Source organism: Aulostomus chinensis, chromosome 18 (genome assembly GCF_037954235.1).
Source record: "Aulostomus chinensis isolate RoL2024-O1b breed Wild chromosome 18, RoL_Achi_v1.0, whole genome shotgun sequence".
NCBI lineage: Eukaryota > Metazoa > Chordata > Actinopteri > Syngnathiformes > Aulostomidae > Aulostomus > Aulostomus chinensis.
In genome coordinates this window covers 16,390,161-16,402,973 of record NC_141337.1, presented here as the reverse complement: position 1 = coordinate 16,402,973, position 12,813 = coordinate 16,390,161, and the positions used below count along the sequence as shown (strand labels likewise).

Sequence of the window (12,813 nt, the reverse complement as noted above, 5' to 3'; positions counted from 1 at the left end):
TTAAAATTTGTTTATTCTTATTTTTTTTTTGGTAAATCTTGCCTCCTACGAAAAACAAACAAACAAAGAGCTCATTTCGAACTTCATGCAGATTAAGGCAGGGGTGCACGCCCCCGTTCAGGTCAACAGGGAGGAGGTTGAGCAAGTCACCAGCTCCTACGTCCACATCTCTGAGGACCTTAGCTGGACACTCAACACCTCATCACTGGTCAAGAAGGCCCACCAGCATCTCTTCTTCCTGAGGCCACTGAAGAAAGCACACCTGTCTCCTCAGATCCTGGTGAACTTTTACCGTTGTGTCATTGAAAGCATCCTTACCAACTGCATCAAACCTCTTTTCATTGTACTATACTTGTGCTGTATAATGACAATAAATTTGAATCTAATCTAATCATTGTCTGTCATGCCACCTTTTGGATTGTAACAGGCTCAGGCACAGTTACACCTCATTATAACCGAACCAATTCAAGAAAAAAGCATTCTCCTCATTGTAACATCAGATCTGCAGAGAAAAATCCTCCCCAGCACCTGAGGAAGGAAAATCTGCCTTTTCTTTTTGTGCTCCACAAGCTGGGAGGAGCTGCAAGATGTATTGAATATCAAATCTTTTCCCTGTTGTGACAATTTCAATAATATGATAAAAATCTGATTTTGACAATGTCTTTTAAAATATGGAGCCAAATCTTTGCACAAGCAAAATTTCTATAGCAGTGCCCATATCATGCACAAAGTTGGACACTTCAGTATGTGTTTACTCCTCACGAGACATTCTTAATATATATTCTTGATCTCTTGATGAAATAAATGCCACACGCCAGGATATTTTTAATGATGTAGGCTTTATAAAAACATCAAAATTGTCATATTTTAAGCTGTGTCAAAAGTCAAGACATATTCATAACTCGGGACATTAAAAATCAGTGACCACTTTGAGCAGGTTTTATTTGCCTTGCCAGCAACAATTCAAACAGCAACGTCCTCTCGTATAGTAAAGAAAACTGATTCATGCAACTTCAAATAAAGTTCGTCACATACCAAAAACATCATGATACAACTAGTTAAAAAAAACAAACACATTATATTATAGGAAAAATATGCTGGAATTACAGGATTAATATAATTTTATTATGAATTTTTACTTTGAATATAATATGAGAGGCCATGAAACAGTATAGGCTGTTTTTAGTCAGAATCACTATTTATATCCTGTAATAAACAAAAAACACATGAAGATACTGAATGAGTGCACATTCATTATACACTGTTTTTCTAGTTTCCCAAAGCAGTAACAAATACTGTAGCTTTGGCACCATCCAGGAAGTCAACTCTTGATGTTGACATTTCAACATTTCAAATGATCTAAAATTAAAATTGCTTCATGCAATGATGTCCAAGTTTGTGATGCACAGCCTAAAAACTTAGTCTTCAAGACATTTTACTTTGAGAGGTGTTGGGTTAAGGAATGATGACAGGTAGAACCATATCTTTATGGAGACATCGGTGATGATTATATGAAGCTAAAATCTGGAAGAAATTCTGAATAATGGAGGAAATGTTAGGATTTAAATCCATATTTCTATTTCTCTTTGGCTTTATGCAAAAATTGCAGCACTGATCAGGGCATGTACTTGATTCCTTTCATTCTAGGAATAATGTGTATATCTCTTATGTCCTCATGCTGAAGCAGCCAGCACAGAAATCTCTCTGACCCCATGCCCCAGCCACTAGTAAGGAGTGGTTTCACATGGCGCATGTTAATGTACCACTTGTAGGACTGCTCTGGCACTGCATGGTGTCTGAGGGCCTCCTGTACCATTGCAGGGGTGGAATGACGTTCACCAAGCCCAACAGTCTCACCCAACCCCAACAGAAGGTCAGCTGCTTTTGCTTTGCTCCGCCCAGTGCCCTCAACATACGCCTGGTAGAAGGGAACTCCTAGATGGTCCATCTCAGTCAGCCAAACAGCTCCACCATATTTCTCTATCAAGACCCGCTCCCCTTTGCGTGTTAGCTTCCTGCCAAACTGGGGCTGACCCTCCTGGACCCACTCCAAGCAATCAGCAGAGGGCATCATGGGAATGGCCTGGTCTAAAGGGACTCTTGGTAGTGGGGTTTTCCCATCCAGCTTACTCAGCATGTCTGTCACATGTGTAAGGGTCCCAGCACTGTTGAGAATAATATCAGAGTGATTCTTCAACATAGACTTGGTAAGATGAGCCACGAATCCCTCTGCTATGGAAATGGCATTGTCCATATCACCCAACAATTCACACTCGATGTGGTAGAATTGATTCAAGTGAGTGGAATCAGGATCTTCTCCTCTAAAGCTGGGGGAAATGTAGTAGGTCCCTGGCAGGTTCTCTTGGAAGCGAAGAAAGTATTCCAGGACAAACTGCATTGAATCAGCCAGGTAGATGTCCTGGCCCAACAGATTAACAGAAACTGGCTCTGAGTCAGATCCCAGACCCATTGGTGAGGAGATGGTGTCTGTGGTCAGAGGGGTCAAAGCATATGAGTATTGGTGGGACTTGTGAAAATATTCCACTGTGCTGTGGAAAAGAGTATTCTGAATCTGGAAGAGGTTGCGGTACCACTGGCTTTTGATGGCAAGTGTGGAGTGGGACTGAGGGTCTTCCCATGAACGTGGTGGTCTGCACTGGGTGATTTTGGAGTGAATCTTTTTCAGGGCTTCAGGGTCGGCAGTTGGGCCATCCAGAGACGACACATACCCAGGATAGCTTTGGAAGTACTCTGGTTGAGGTTCAGTGGGTTTACTGCCATCGGGTGAAGGCAACAGAGGAATCAGCTTGACATGTGCATAGTCAATCTCAAAGCCCTCGAAAATCAGTGCAACACCTTGAGCTTTCATTTCCTGTTCCAGTAGTTGGGCAACTTTGTAAGTGGCCAAGATCAGTCCTTTATAGTCATCTTCCTCTAGTTTGAATATGTCACTAGACAGTGGTTTGCGTGGCACCACAACAGTTATTCCAGGAGTGTTTGGGTAAGGTGTCAGGAATGCAACGTGCTGACTGTCTTCCCAAACTCTCCAGTGTGGCTCCTCTCCACGTACAATACGACCGAACAGGTTTTCATTGGAGAGATCCCCAAAAAAGTCAAAACATGAAGGTGCATTTGGTGTTGGTAGTCCATTTCTAATCTTTGCTTGAACTTCGCCAAGTGATTCATCACTCCAACGTGGACCGCTTTTGGAGGTGCAGTAGCCAGGATGGTAAATGTTGAATTCCTCTTGTTGGGCAAGATGGGGCTGCCACTTTTGTTCTAGGTCATGGAGTGGCAGCAGTCTGATTTGTGCTGGCTGATCAGGGTTTGGACTGCAAACCAAGGCACATCGCTGCACTCCCAATCGTTCACATAAATGTGTTGACACGACTTTTGCTCCTTGCAGCAGCTCTACAAAATCTGGTGCAGCCAAATGGAAGATGCTGCTTGCCCCACTGAGAGTTTTTCGCGTCAGAATAGTTGACCCTGGAGTCCAAGGTTTAGAGTGTAGGTAGGCAACCAGCTCATCTGTTTCCCAGATCACGTCAGAGAAGTTATTTAGGGGCCGTAGGACTTCTACTCTTGATATTCCATTTATCACTGAAGCAACGAACATCACACCCGCATTGGTTTCAATAATGGCATCACCTTTAGCATCCACAGCAATGATTCCTGCTAAAACCCCTTTCAGATCTTCAGTTATTACTTCTCTACATGCCTGTCTGAGGCTGTAACCTTTGTAATGGTAGAGGCTGGCTATTTTCTGTGCAACTGTGTGCCTCAAACACACATCTCCATCTCCAGAGCAGGTAACAGCTAATATGTTGTCTGCATATATTCCTGCCCCAATGACTGCTGTATCACCAACTCGGCCTTTGAGCTTTCCTACTAACCCTCCAGTGGATGATGCGGCAGCCAGCCCATGCCAACGATCCAGTGCCACAGCTCCAACAGTCTGAGGATGATTATTTTTTGAATCTTTGCTCTCACCAAGCTTTGTAGTGAACTCTCTGTGACGTATATCAGTGAAGAAATAATCTGGCCCAACAGATTTCCCCTTCTCCATCCCTTGCAGAAACTCCTCAGCACCGTCTCCCACAATCATCGAGTGTGAGCTTTTCTCCATGACACATCTGGCTGCTTTTATCGGGTTCTTTATGCTTTGAACACAAGCAACAGATCCAGACTTCTTTGTGTTACCATCAACAATTGTTGCCTCCATTTCATTTTTTCCTTCTTTGTTGAATACTGAGCCTTTACCCGCATTGAAGAGGAAGCAGTCCTCCAGAGCTTCCACTGACCTCTGAACTGCATCTACACTCCGGCCACCATGCTGAAGCACTTCAGATCCCAGGGTCAGAGCTGTGTTCAGAGCAAACTCAATAACCCCAATCACAAAGGGATTCAGCATCATTTGCTCTCCAGCACCGCCATGAATCACCAGATTATAGTCTGTATTCATACCTGTGGCTGAGTCAACAGTAGTTTGGGGGTTGTTTCTGCTCTTTGGACAATGATTCAGCTCTACATTTGTTTTCTCTGTTTGATTTTGTTTGAGTAGACACTCCAGGGCTCCCATTTGGCATGCGATAGCATATCTAAGAGCTAGAAGCATAACTAGCTTGAGGTTTACCTTCAAGTTATCTTTAAGCTTTTCCAGAGTCTGAGCAAAGCTCCCTTTGCCGTTAAGCACAATGCGCACCTTGTCTCTTTTTCCAAGGTATGTTACTGCAAGCTGATCTTGGGCGTAAACATTTCCGACTCCACACTCCACACCTTCCATCAGATCTGAACCAGTGAGGTACACAGATGGACATCCGAAGAGGTTCAGAAATTTCTTTAATGGATTATCAAATGGCAAGGCGCGACGCAGGGCTGCTAGGTGGGGACCAACACCACAACCAGTTTTTGTGTTTCTGATGAGGCCTTTGTGTTCCATAAATGCAACATGGAACAAGCGTAGGAGGTCATGAGTGTATTTGATTGTGTTAGTTGGGCCAATACTGGACGCTAATGCACCTACTAATTTACGAGACTGCATCGTGAGTGAGTATGTTGGATCGCAACGGCCATGCTTGTAGTGACGCATATGGGTAGGTGTGACAAACATGTGATTGGCAGCCGATTCCCCAAGGGTCTGCATCAGGGAAAGCTGCAGGGAGAAGTTGATCCAAGCATCATACAGGCCTCTTTGCTCTCTGAGAGTCAAAAAGACATCAGGAAAGGAGGGCACATCAAAAGTGAGAACTGGATTTTTTGCTTTTAAATCAGGGCTTGGCTTGGGGTTATTCCCCCCTTGCGCGGTGAATTTTAGGGAAGTTGGGTGAACAGAGCTAATATTGTTAACTGTGACTGACCCATTCACATTTTCAGTATCAGTATGGACCAGATTTAAGTCAACTGTCTCAGACAAAAGGTACACACGCTCAGTTACGAGCCCGGCCACCATCCCATCCACAGCACAGTGCTCAAACACCATGCCAGCAGTGCTGTCCTTGAACACCACCAAGTTCATCACCTGGTAAAGAGAAAGTAAAACAGATCAGTGTTGTTTTTTTTAAGCCACTGAACATGAACACAGTGTCCTCTAATCACCTTGAATGACAGGGACAACTAAATGACGCGTCACAATTTTGAGCTTCTCAAAATCAAAAGGTTTCACTCGCTGAGCTTATGAGACCGTATGTCCCAAGTGACAGGTGTGCTACTCAAGTTTCTTTCATGATGGACCACAACAAACATGTAATTCAAGCTGTGATAGCGTAAATCTAATGAACTGAGATTTGCGAGGACAGTATAACTGAATTATCTTGTAAAATGGCAAGGCCGTTGAATATTTTCAGCATTTGTGATTTGACCATGGAATATTCTGCTATTGCAGGGTGGGACAGATGTTAAAAAACATCTAAACACATAATACAAATAAAAGAACAAACAAAAGAAATAAAAATCAATCCGATGTCTAATATCCTGTGTGATCTTCATGTATGAAGAAATTGCGTGTGAGAAATTGACATGACTAAATGACCAACGATTTCTGCTCAGTCCTATGAAATATTTAACGATTATTTTACAATTTCAAATGACACAAATGAAATAAAATCACTTCAGTAATACAACTGATTTTTGGTACAATGATGTATGTCATGATTGGTACGCTTTAGGAGAGACTTTTCTAAATAGTAAGAAGGGAGAAAGGTCTGAAAATTACAATCCAGTACTGTCTGAGGGTAGAGAGATCTTCATCCCCCATTCCCTCTATCATCAACCGAGAACAACTGCACATAAAGACCCTGGCCAGCTGGTAGATTCAAACCCAGAACAACATCAGCACTTACCACCCCACCACCTAGCCAAAAATTGAAAATGTCCTGTATGCAGGTTTTGTTCTGTACAATGTACATGTAGTCATACCTTGTCATAGTATCTCAGAAATGGAGAGTCCCCTCCTCCTCCCAGCCTCACTGCATTGAGAGTATCAGCCAGGTCAGAAGGTGCTTTACAGTCTTCAAGACATAACGTTAGCACTGCGCTCTCCACCAGCCCCAGGGACGCTGCTGCAGCCTCCCCACTCCCCAGCATCTCTTCCCTGATAGCAGCCCAGGACCTGCGGTCCAGAGCTGTGAGGCTGCAAATGGCAGAGGGATCATTCTGTTTCCCTGCACTGGTCTGGTCCACCACCTTAGTCAGCTGACTGTAGATGTCAGTGAATGATCGAGCAGAAATCGGCCCACCATTGCCAGAACACTGCAGTATGTCAACAGCAAACACTCCTCCTACGCAAGTGATGATGGCGTGGAGGCTGTCAGGGTAGACCTGGAGATGACATAGCCAGACAAATTAGAATGTTGCTCTCACAATTTTATTTGAATTTGCTAAGATATAGGTGAAGAATAATCCATCCATCCATTCATTTTCTACCTCTTATCCTTTTAAGGGTCGTGGGGGGCTGGAGCCTATCCCAGCAGCTTTCAGGTGAGAGGTGGGGTTCACCCTGGACAGGTCACCAGTCCATCGCAGGGCCAACACATAGAGACAGACAACCATTCACACTCACAGTCACACCTACAGTCAATTTAGAGTATCAATCAGCCTCGTCCTCTCTTGATGTCTTTGGACTGTGGGAGGAAGCTGGAGTACCAGAGAGAACCCACACAGGAACAGGGAGAACATGGAGACTCCACACAGAAAGATCCTGTGCTGGAGCCGGGGCTCGAACCCAGAACCTTCTTGCTGTGAGGCGACAGTGCAGACCACTGCACCACCGTGCAGCCCACTGCTAAAGTCTTGAGCCCCGGCTCCAGCACAGGATCTTTCTGTGTGGAGTCTCCATGTTCTCCCTGTTCCTGTGTGGGTTCTCTCTGGTACTCCAGCTTCCTCCCACAGTCCAAAGACATCAAGAGAGGACGAGGCTGATTGATACTCTAAATTGACTGTAGGTGTGACTGTAAGTGTGAATGGTTGTTTGTCTCTATGTGTTGGTCCTGTGATGGACTGGTGACCTGTCCAGGGCGAACCCCGCCCCTCGCCCAAAGGCTGCTGGGATAGGATCCAGGCCCACCCCCCCCAGCCACCTCCCCCGCAACCCTTAACAGGAATAAGCAGTAGAAAATGGATGGATGGATAATATAATATAATTAAAGATTCACCCATGAACAGTCAATTTTTTTTCATTAATATTGTAACCTATTTGCAGTTGTGTCCAACCATTTTACCTTGATTTCATCATGAGTCCTGCCAGGAATTCGGCTGGCGGCGAATACTTCAGATTGCTGTGTGCGTTCCATTGGTGCATCACCCTCCAGCAACATTGGCTCACTGTACAACTTTGCCACTGCCCAAAGCAGAGCGGCTGCTCTCCCCACCTGGGTACATTTCTTTGCTTTGGATGGAAGAAGAACAACTGGGAGGGCTGTGGAGGTTGGTAAAGGGTCAGGACAAGACAGCAGGCTTCTCTTAAACTGCTCTGTCACCCAATTCTCTTGGCCTACAGCGCTGGAGGCTAATTTCTGCTGGCCCTGTAGAAGGAGCTCCCTCTGCTGTTGCAGTGTACTTTTGAACTCAGAATAAAGATCAGGACTTAAGGTGAGCTGTAGGACACGGCTCACCTCCTGCAAGGTGATATCCAAATCCGGAACCGGGAAGTCGAGAAGAGTCATCTTGTTAAACTGAAGGAAGCCTGAGAGAGAGGGGAGGAGGGGCGGTATCAGGAGGGATGTTAGGTACTGTGTGTACTTTGTCGCTTGTTGAGACTGCACTGAAAGCGCAACAGCATATTGAGAACAAACTAAAACAAATTTGTATATCCACAGCTATCGTGCTTGTCAGTCAAGGCAGATTTCAAAGACATCACACCGTCTGCACGTCGTCAAGGCCGAGATGTGTGGATGTTGGCTAATTAGCAGCCTCCTTCACTGATTCAATTGTTTTATTTTCCAATTAATGCATTTTGTGTGTAGCACTGATGAGCACTGTTGATGTGCGAACACGTGAAAGTAAGACGGTGATGAACAAGGTAAACACAGATGAGCATATTAGCATGCAGACTGGAATTTATCTTCTCTCCTCAGGTTTCCAATGGCATCAGTGGGGCCCCTTTGCTATTCTAGTTACGGAAGTGGCTGCTGACTCTCACACAAGTCACGTTGTATACGAATGACATGAAAATGAATGGAATGCATCCTTGTGTGAGACAATGTCCCCTGAACTCCGCAATCTGGAGGAATCCGGTAATGACTGGTAATGAGGCCCGCCTGCCCACATGTGAAAGCAGTTACTCCCCCCCCCCCCCGGCAGTTTTTATTGCTAGTTGTCGAGGGACCGAGTCCCGTGCTGTTTGAGTTGTTGGAAAATCAGATTTCACCTGATTGGTTGCACCAGTTCAAATCCTTCACACAATGCTGGCTGTCTGTATTCTGTCTGAGCACGCACAGCTGGTCTTGTGATTTCAACGGCTCAATTACTGTAGGAGCTGATGCAGTAATACTATTAATATTTATTCTGTAACATAGGCCCTCTGTTTGCAGTGATTGTGTCTCCCCGGTCTGAATGACCAGATTATATAACAGTTCTGATGTTTTCATTCTGAATACTTGTCTTAACTTAAAGGAACAGTTCACCCAATCCAAAAACAATACACATATGTAATTATTTGTACGTCTTATCCAAGAGGATTTTCGCTGGATGTCATATTTTCTTCTGCCTCCAATGGATGCAAGTTCAATTGTATTTGCGCTTTCAAACATTCAGAAAATTAGTGAAGTATAAACACTGGAAAAAGTCAAAAACAACATTTGTTTTACATAACGGAATACGTCCCGTTTTATACTGACACAATCATGTTTTTAATCATTCCCAATTCGGTTCAGAAGTATTCCAATTGTTTCTTCCAGTTGAGGTCGATGATTAAATAACCTAAGAACCCATTCAACTGTAACGCAATATTGTACAATCACACAAGCTGTTCGGTCAGAACAACACGTGACGACAACATGACAGCGAGATTGTGACTCTGGATGATAATGGCAAACAATTTAGGGCCAATAACAGTAAACACATTAGGTGAACTAGATGGAAATTAAATTCATTCATTCACTCATTCACTCCTCTCATCCTGCACAGGAGCCCGGCTGACATCTGGAGAGAGGAGGGTGGATCCTGGACTGATCACCCGTCAACCATTCACATTCACGTTGAATAAAAATTCGGCACCTTTGGGCAAATAAAAGCCCACGTGTGACAGATGCGGGACTCCCAGGCACCCCTGAGACATCAGAGGCTCGTGCAACAAGAGCACGTCAAGGGCGAGAAGCGTGCCAAGCGTTAACATAAACATTGTTGCTTAGGCCACGGTGGATTTCATGCTAATTTGGGAATTCCTGTACGGTTACTCTGATCTGATGCGCCCATCCACATTTGTTTGTTTGTTTGTTTTAACCACCTGAGCTCTTCAGTGATAATTTGGTGGAAAAAACAACACGGATTTCCACAAAGAACATCCAGAATTCAGCTATTTTCATTGTACTTAGTTGCCTCTCGCGTGTCAGAGCGATTGCAATGACAACGGATTAACACAAAGCAGCTGCCAAAATGATTCCTTTTATTAACACAATCCAACAAGCATTTAGACCTTTTCAACTTTTCCATGTTTGTTTCATCCAACGAAAATAAAAAAAAAAAACTCACCTCAATGTCGAAACTTCTCCCACGCCTGGCCGCTTGGTAGGATGGAAGAGCAGGCACTGGGAGAAAACTTGGTCGGGCCACAAAAACAAGTATTTGTCAGTAATGTAGAGGCAGTGACTCCAATTAAGCAATTAAATTCTCTCTCTCTCTCTCTGTCTTACACACACACACACATACACACACTCACACACACGTTCTTCCTCTGTCTCCTCTCCTTTTAGTCAGTTTCATTTGCAAGGTCACAGTCTGTCTAACTACCTGAAATGACTCACCGTCATCCCTCTCTTGGAGAAGCAACGTTGTTATCATTTTCGGGGGTGAGGCGATACCTTCGCACATGTGACCTGAGACATTTAGGAAGTCCAGTTCATTCGGTACTGTGCTGATTCCAAATCTGTCCACGGGGATACATGGCATTCAAAAAGAGTCTAGGGGTGGGGCTGGGGGTCACGCTAAAGGTACCGATCCGATAAGGGGACTCGGATACAATGAATATGCTTGTAGATGAGGCCCTGAGCTGTATATGATACAGATGTTGATATCACCACACACACACACACGCACACACACACACACACACACTCTCCATGTAGTCTCATAATCTGATAATCAGCTTCTCACCTATTCTCCCTTCTTGTAGGGCCTCAGTAAAGAAGAGTCAGATAATGATGATGATGATGATGATGATGATTGTTATTATAAAAATAGTAGTAGCAATATAACGACAACAATAATTATAATAACAATAGTATAATGTATACCAATGTTATAAATGTTATAATGTAATAATACAATCGCAGTTTTATTTGTATAGCATCTTTCATACAAAAAGTACAGCTTTACAACCAAGAGAGATGATGATCAAAATGCATGAAATTGATGAACTTACAGAGTGCATTCAAAAAGTGCGACGGAGAAAGTGAAAATGGAGGTTAAGGCTTAAGTTCAAAGACACGTTTTAATGGGATCTGCAAATTAATTTAAAAAAAAATTAAAAATTGCATTTCTTTTCTTCTGCTGTTTCCTCAATAAAGCCAATGCACATGAAAGGACATGCAAAGGTTTTATTTTGAGCCGATGTCTTTGGAAATGTTGAATATGTGCAAAGTCTGACGTTCAGAGAAATAACAGGAGTGTGTAAAAGTGTTAACCTCAGATAGACCCTTGATAACGAACGAATGTCCGGTCAGAGTTTTGATCTTGTCAGTCCTCCTCTGAGTCGGTGGCCGGCGCTCTCCCGGGAAGAGAGACGCCAGAAGCTAAATACTGGTCTGGACGAACCAACGCCAAATATTCAAACAAAAGCAGTTGGTCAGAAAGTGCATAAATTATAATTTTCTTGGAAAAATCATCTGAAAATTCAGCCAAACTAACTACTGACACTCCGGCTTGCTCTACACTTTGAATATACTGCTATTTCTGTCTTGAAGTCTTTGTCGGTACGATAATGGATTCCTTTTTGTTTCGCGCCCGTCGACCTGAGTGGCACTCAGATGGCTCAACAACTCACACACTGGTGGTGGAGGCTGCCATGCAGGGGGCCAACTGACTCATCAGGAGCAATTGGGGGTTCAGTTTCTTGCTCAAGGTCACTGGAGGAAGTCAGGATCAAACTGGTGACTCTTCTGTGTGCATTAGTGACCTTGACACCCTCTGAGAACTCCTGACTTGTGAGTTAGCTTAGCACAAAGAATGGCAGCGGATGGGAAGTGCCAGCAGATCTCCTTCTTACCTTTTTCACTTCCATAGCTTGCTCTCCCTCCCGTGTGTGTTCTGGTTCAAATTGATCGGAGTCAGGATGGTGGTTTGTTCTGTAGGAATCCTTCGCATCCTCTCTTAAAAAGTCGGCAAAGATTTGCAGCTCAAGACGCACTTCTGTTCATTCACAAATGTTTTGTTGCTAAAGTTTTGAGGTGCTGTGACAAATCATGGCGCCTCGTCAGGAAAGTCTTCTAAAATATAATATCTCACGGGGGATTTCATAGTGGATGTTTGACACAACCGCTCTCTGAGGTCGACCTTCGGTTGGTCTTTCTCACGTCATCATGCCACTGAAGTACTTAAAAGTTGAAAAGCTGACCACCGCACCTTCTCAGTCCAGCCCAGGATGACTACGTCCTTTCGTAAACTTCATAGTCCAGCCTGGAGCTTAATTTCCTTCTCCAGTGTCAGTCCATATTCATATTCTAGACCAATACGTATTTCATTTTTCATTTTTTTAACCCATTTTTGTGGTGAAAAAGGCTCGCTCTCCGTTCTGTTAGCTGTTGACGCCACCATTCTGTAAATCGGCCATGTGACAGGAAGACCTTAGCCTGAGCAGGGAGACTTAGGTAAGGTAGTTAGGGCACTAATACACATTTTCACCATAAAATGTACTTGATCGAGCACATACATGTTCTCAAAACATGAATGGGCACGCAGACATACAAACAGCAGATATGTAGGTGCGTGTACACACAGGGGAAAGAGGGACAGAGGAATTATGTGCAGAAATGTACATTGAATTATTGTCTACGTTTTTATGGCCTTACGCAGTGCACAGTGGTTATGAAGTCATCACAACTATAAAATAGTGTATATTTGTATATGGATTGGATTTTCATTCATGCAGTTGGATATAGATTG

General features: G+C 43.8%; 1 protein-coding gene across 1 annotated transcript; it reads right to left on the bottom strand.

The window, feature by feature from the left end:
- Positions 1-1,019: 1,019 nt before the first annotated feature.
- LOC147245415 (uncharacterized) lies at positions 1,020-8,162 on the bottom strand. Its single transcript, XM_086186283.1, has 3 exons — positions 7,716-8,162; positions 6,415-6,816; positions 1,020-5,518 (listed from the first exon to the last, which is right to left on the bottom strand). The coding sequence occupies exons 1-3, from the start codon at positions 8,157-8,159 to the stop codon at positions 1,616-1,618; spliced, it is 4,749 nt and encodes a 1,582-aa protein (XP_086042409.1). The 5' UTR covers positions 8,160-8,162; the 3' UTR covers positions 1,020-1,615.
- Positions 8,163-12,813: the final 4,651 nt, after the last annotated feature.

What these genes read in the sequence shown, in the direction of transcription:
- LOC147245415 (XM_086186283.1), bottom strand. Translation starts at nt 8,159, where the DNA reads ATGACTCTTCTCGACTTCCCGGTTCCGGATTTGGATATCACCTTGCAG. An exon ending in GGACTCATGATGAAATCAAG is followed by an intron (nt 6,817 to 7,715) that starts GTAAAATGGTTG and finishes TGTCATCTCCAG; the next exon opens with GTCTACCCTGACAGCCTCCA. An exon ending in TTCTGAGATACTATGACAAG is followed by an intron (nt 5,519 to 6,414) that starts GTATGACTACAT and finishes TCTCTTTACCAG; the next exon opens with GTGATGAACTTGGTGGTGTT.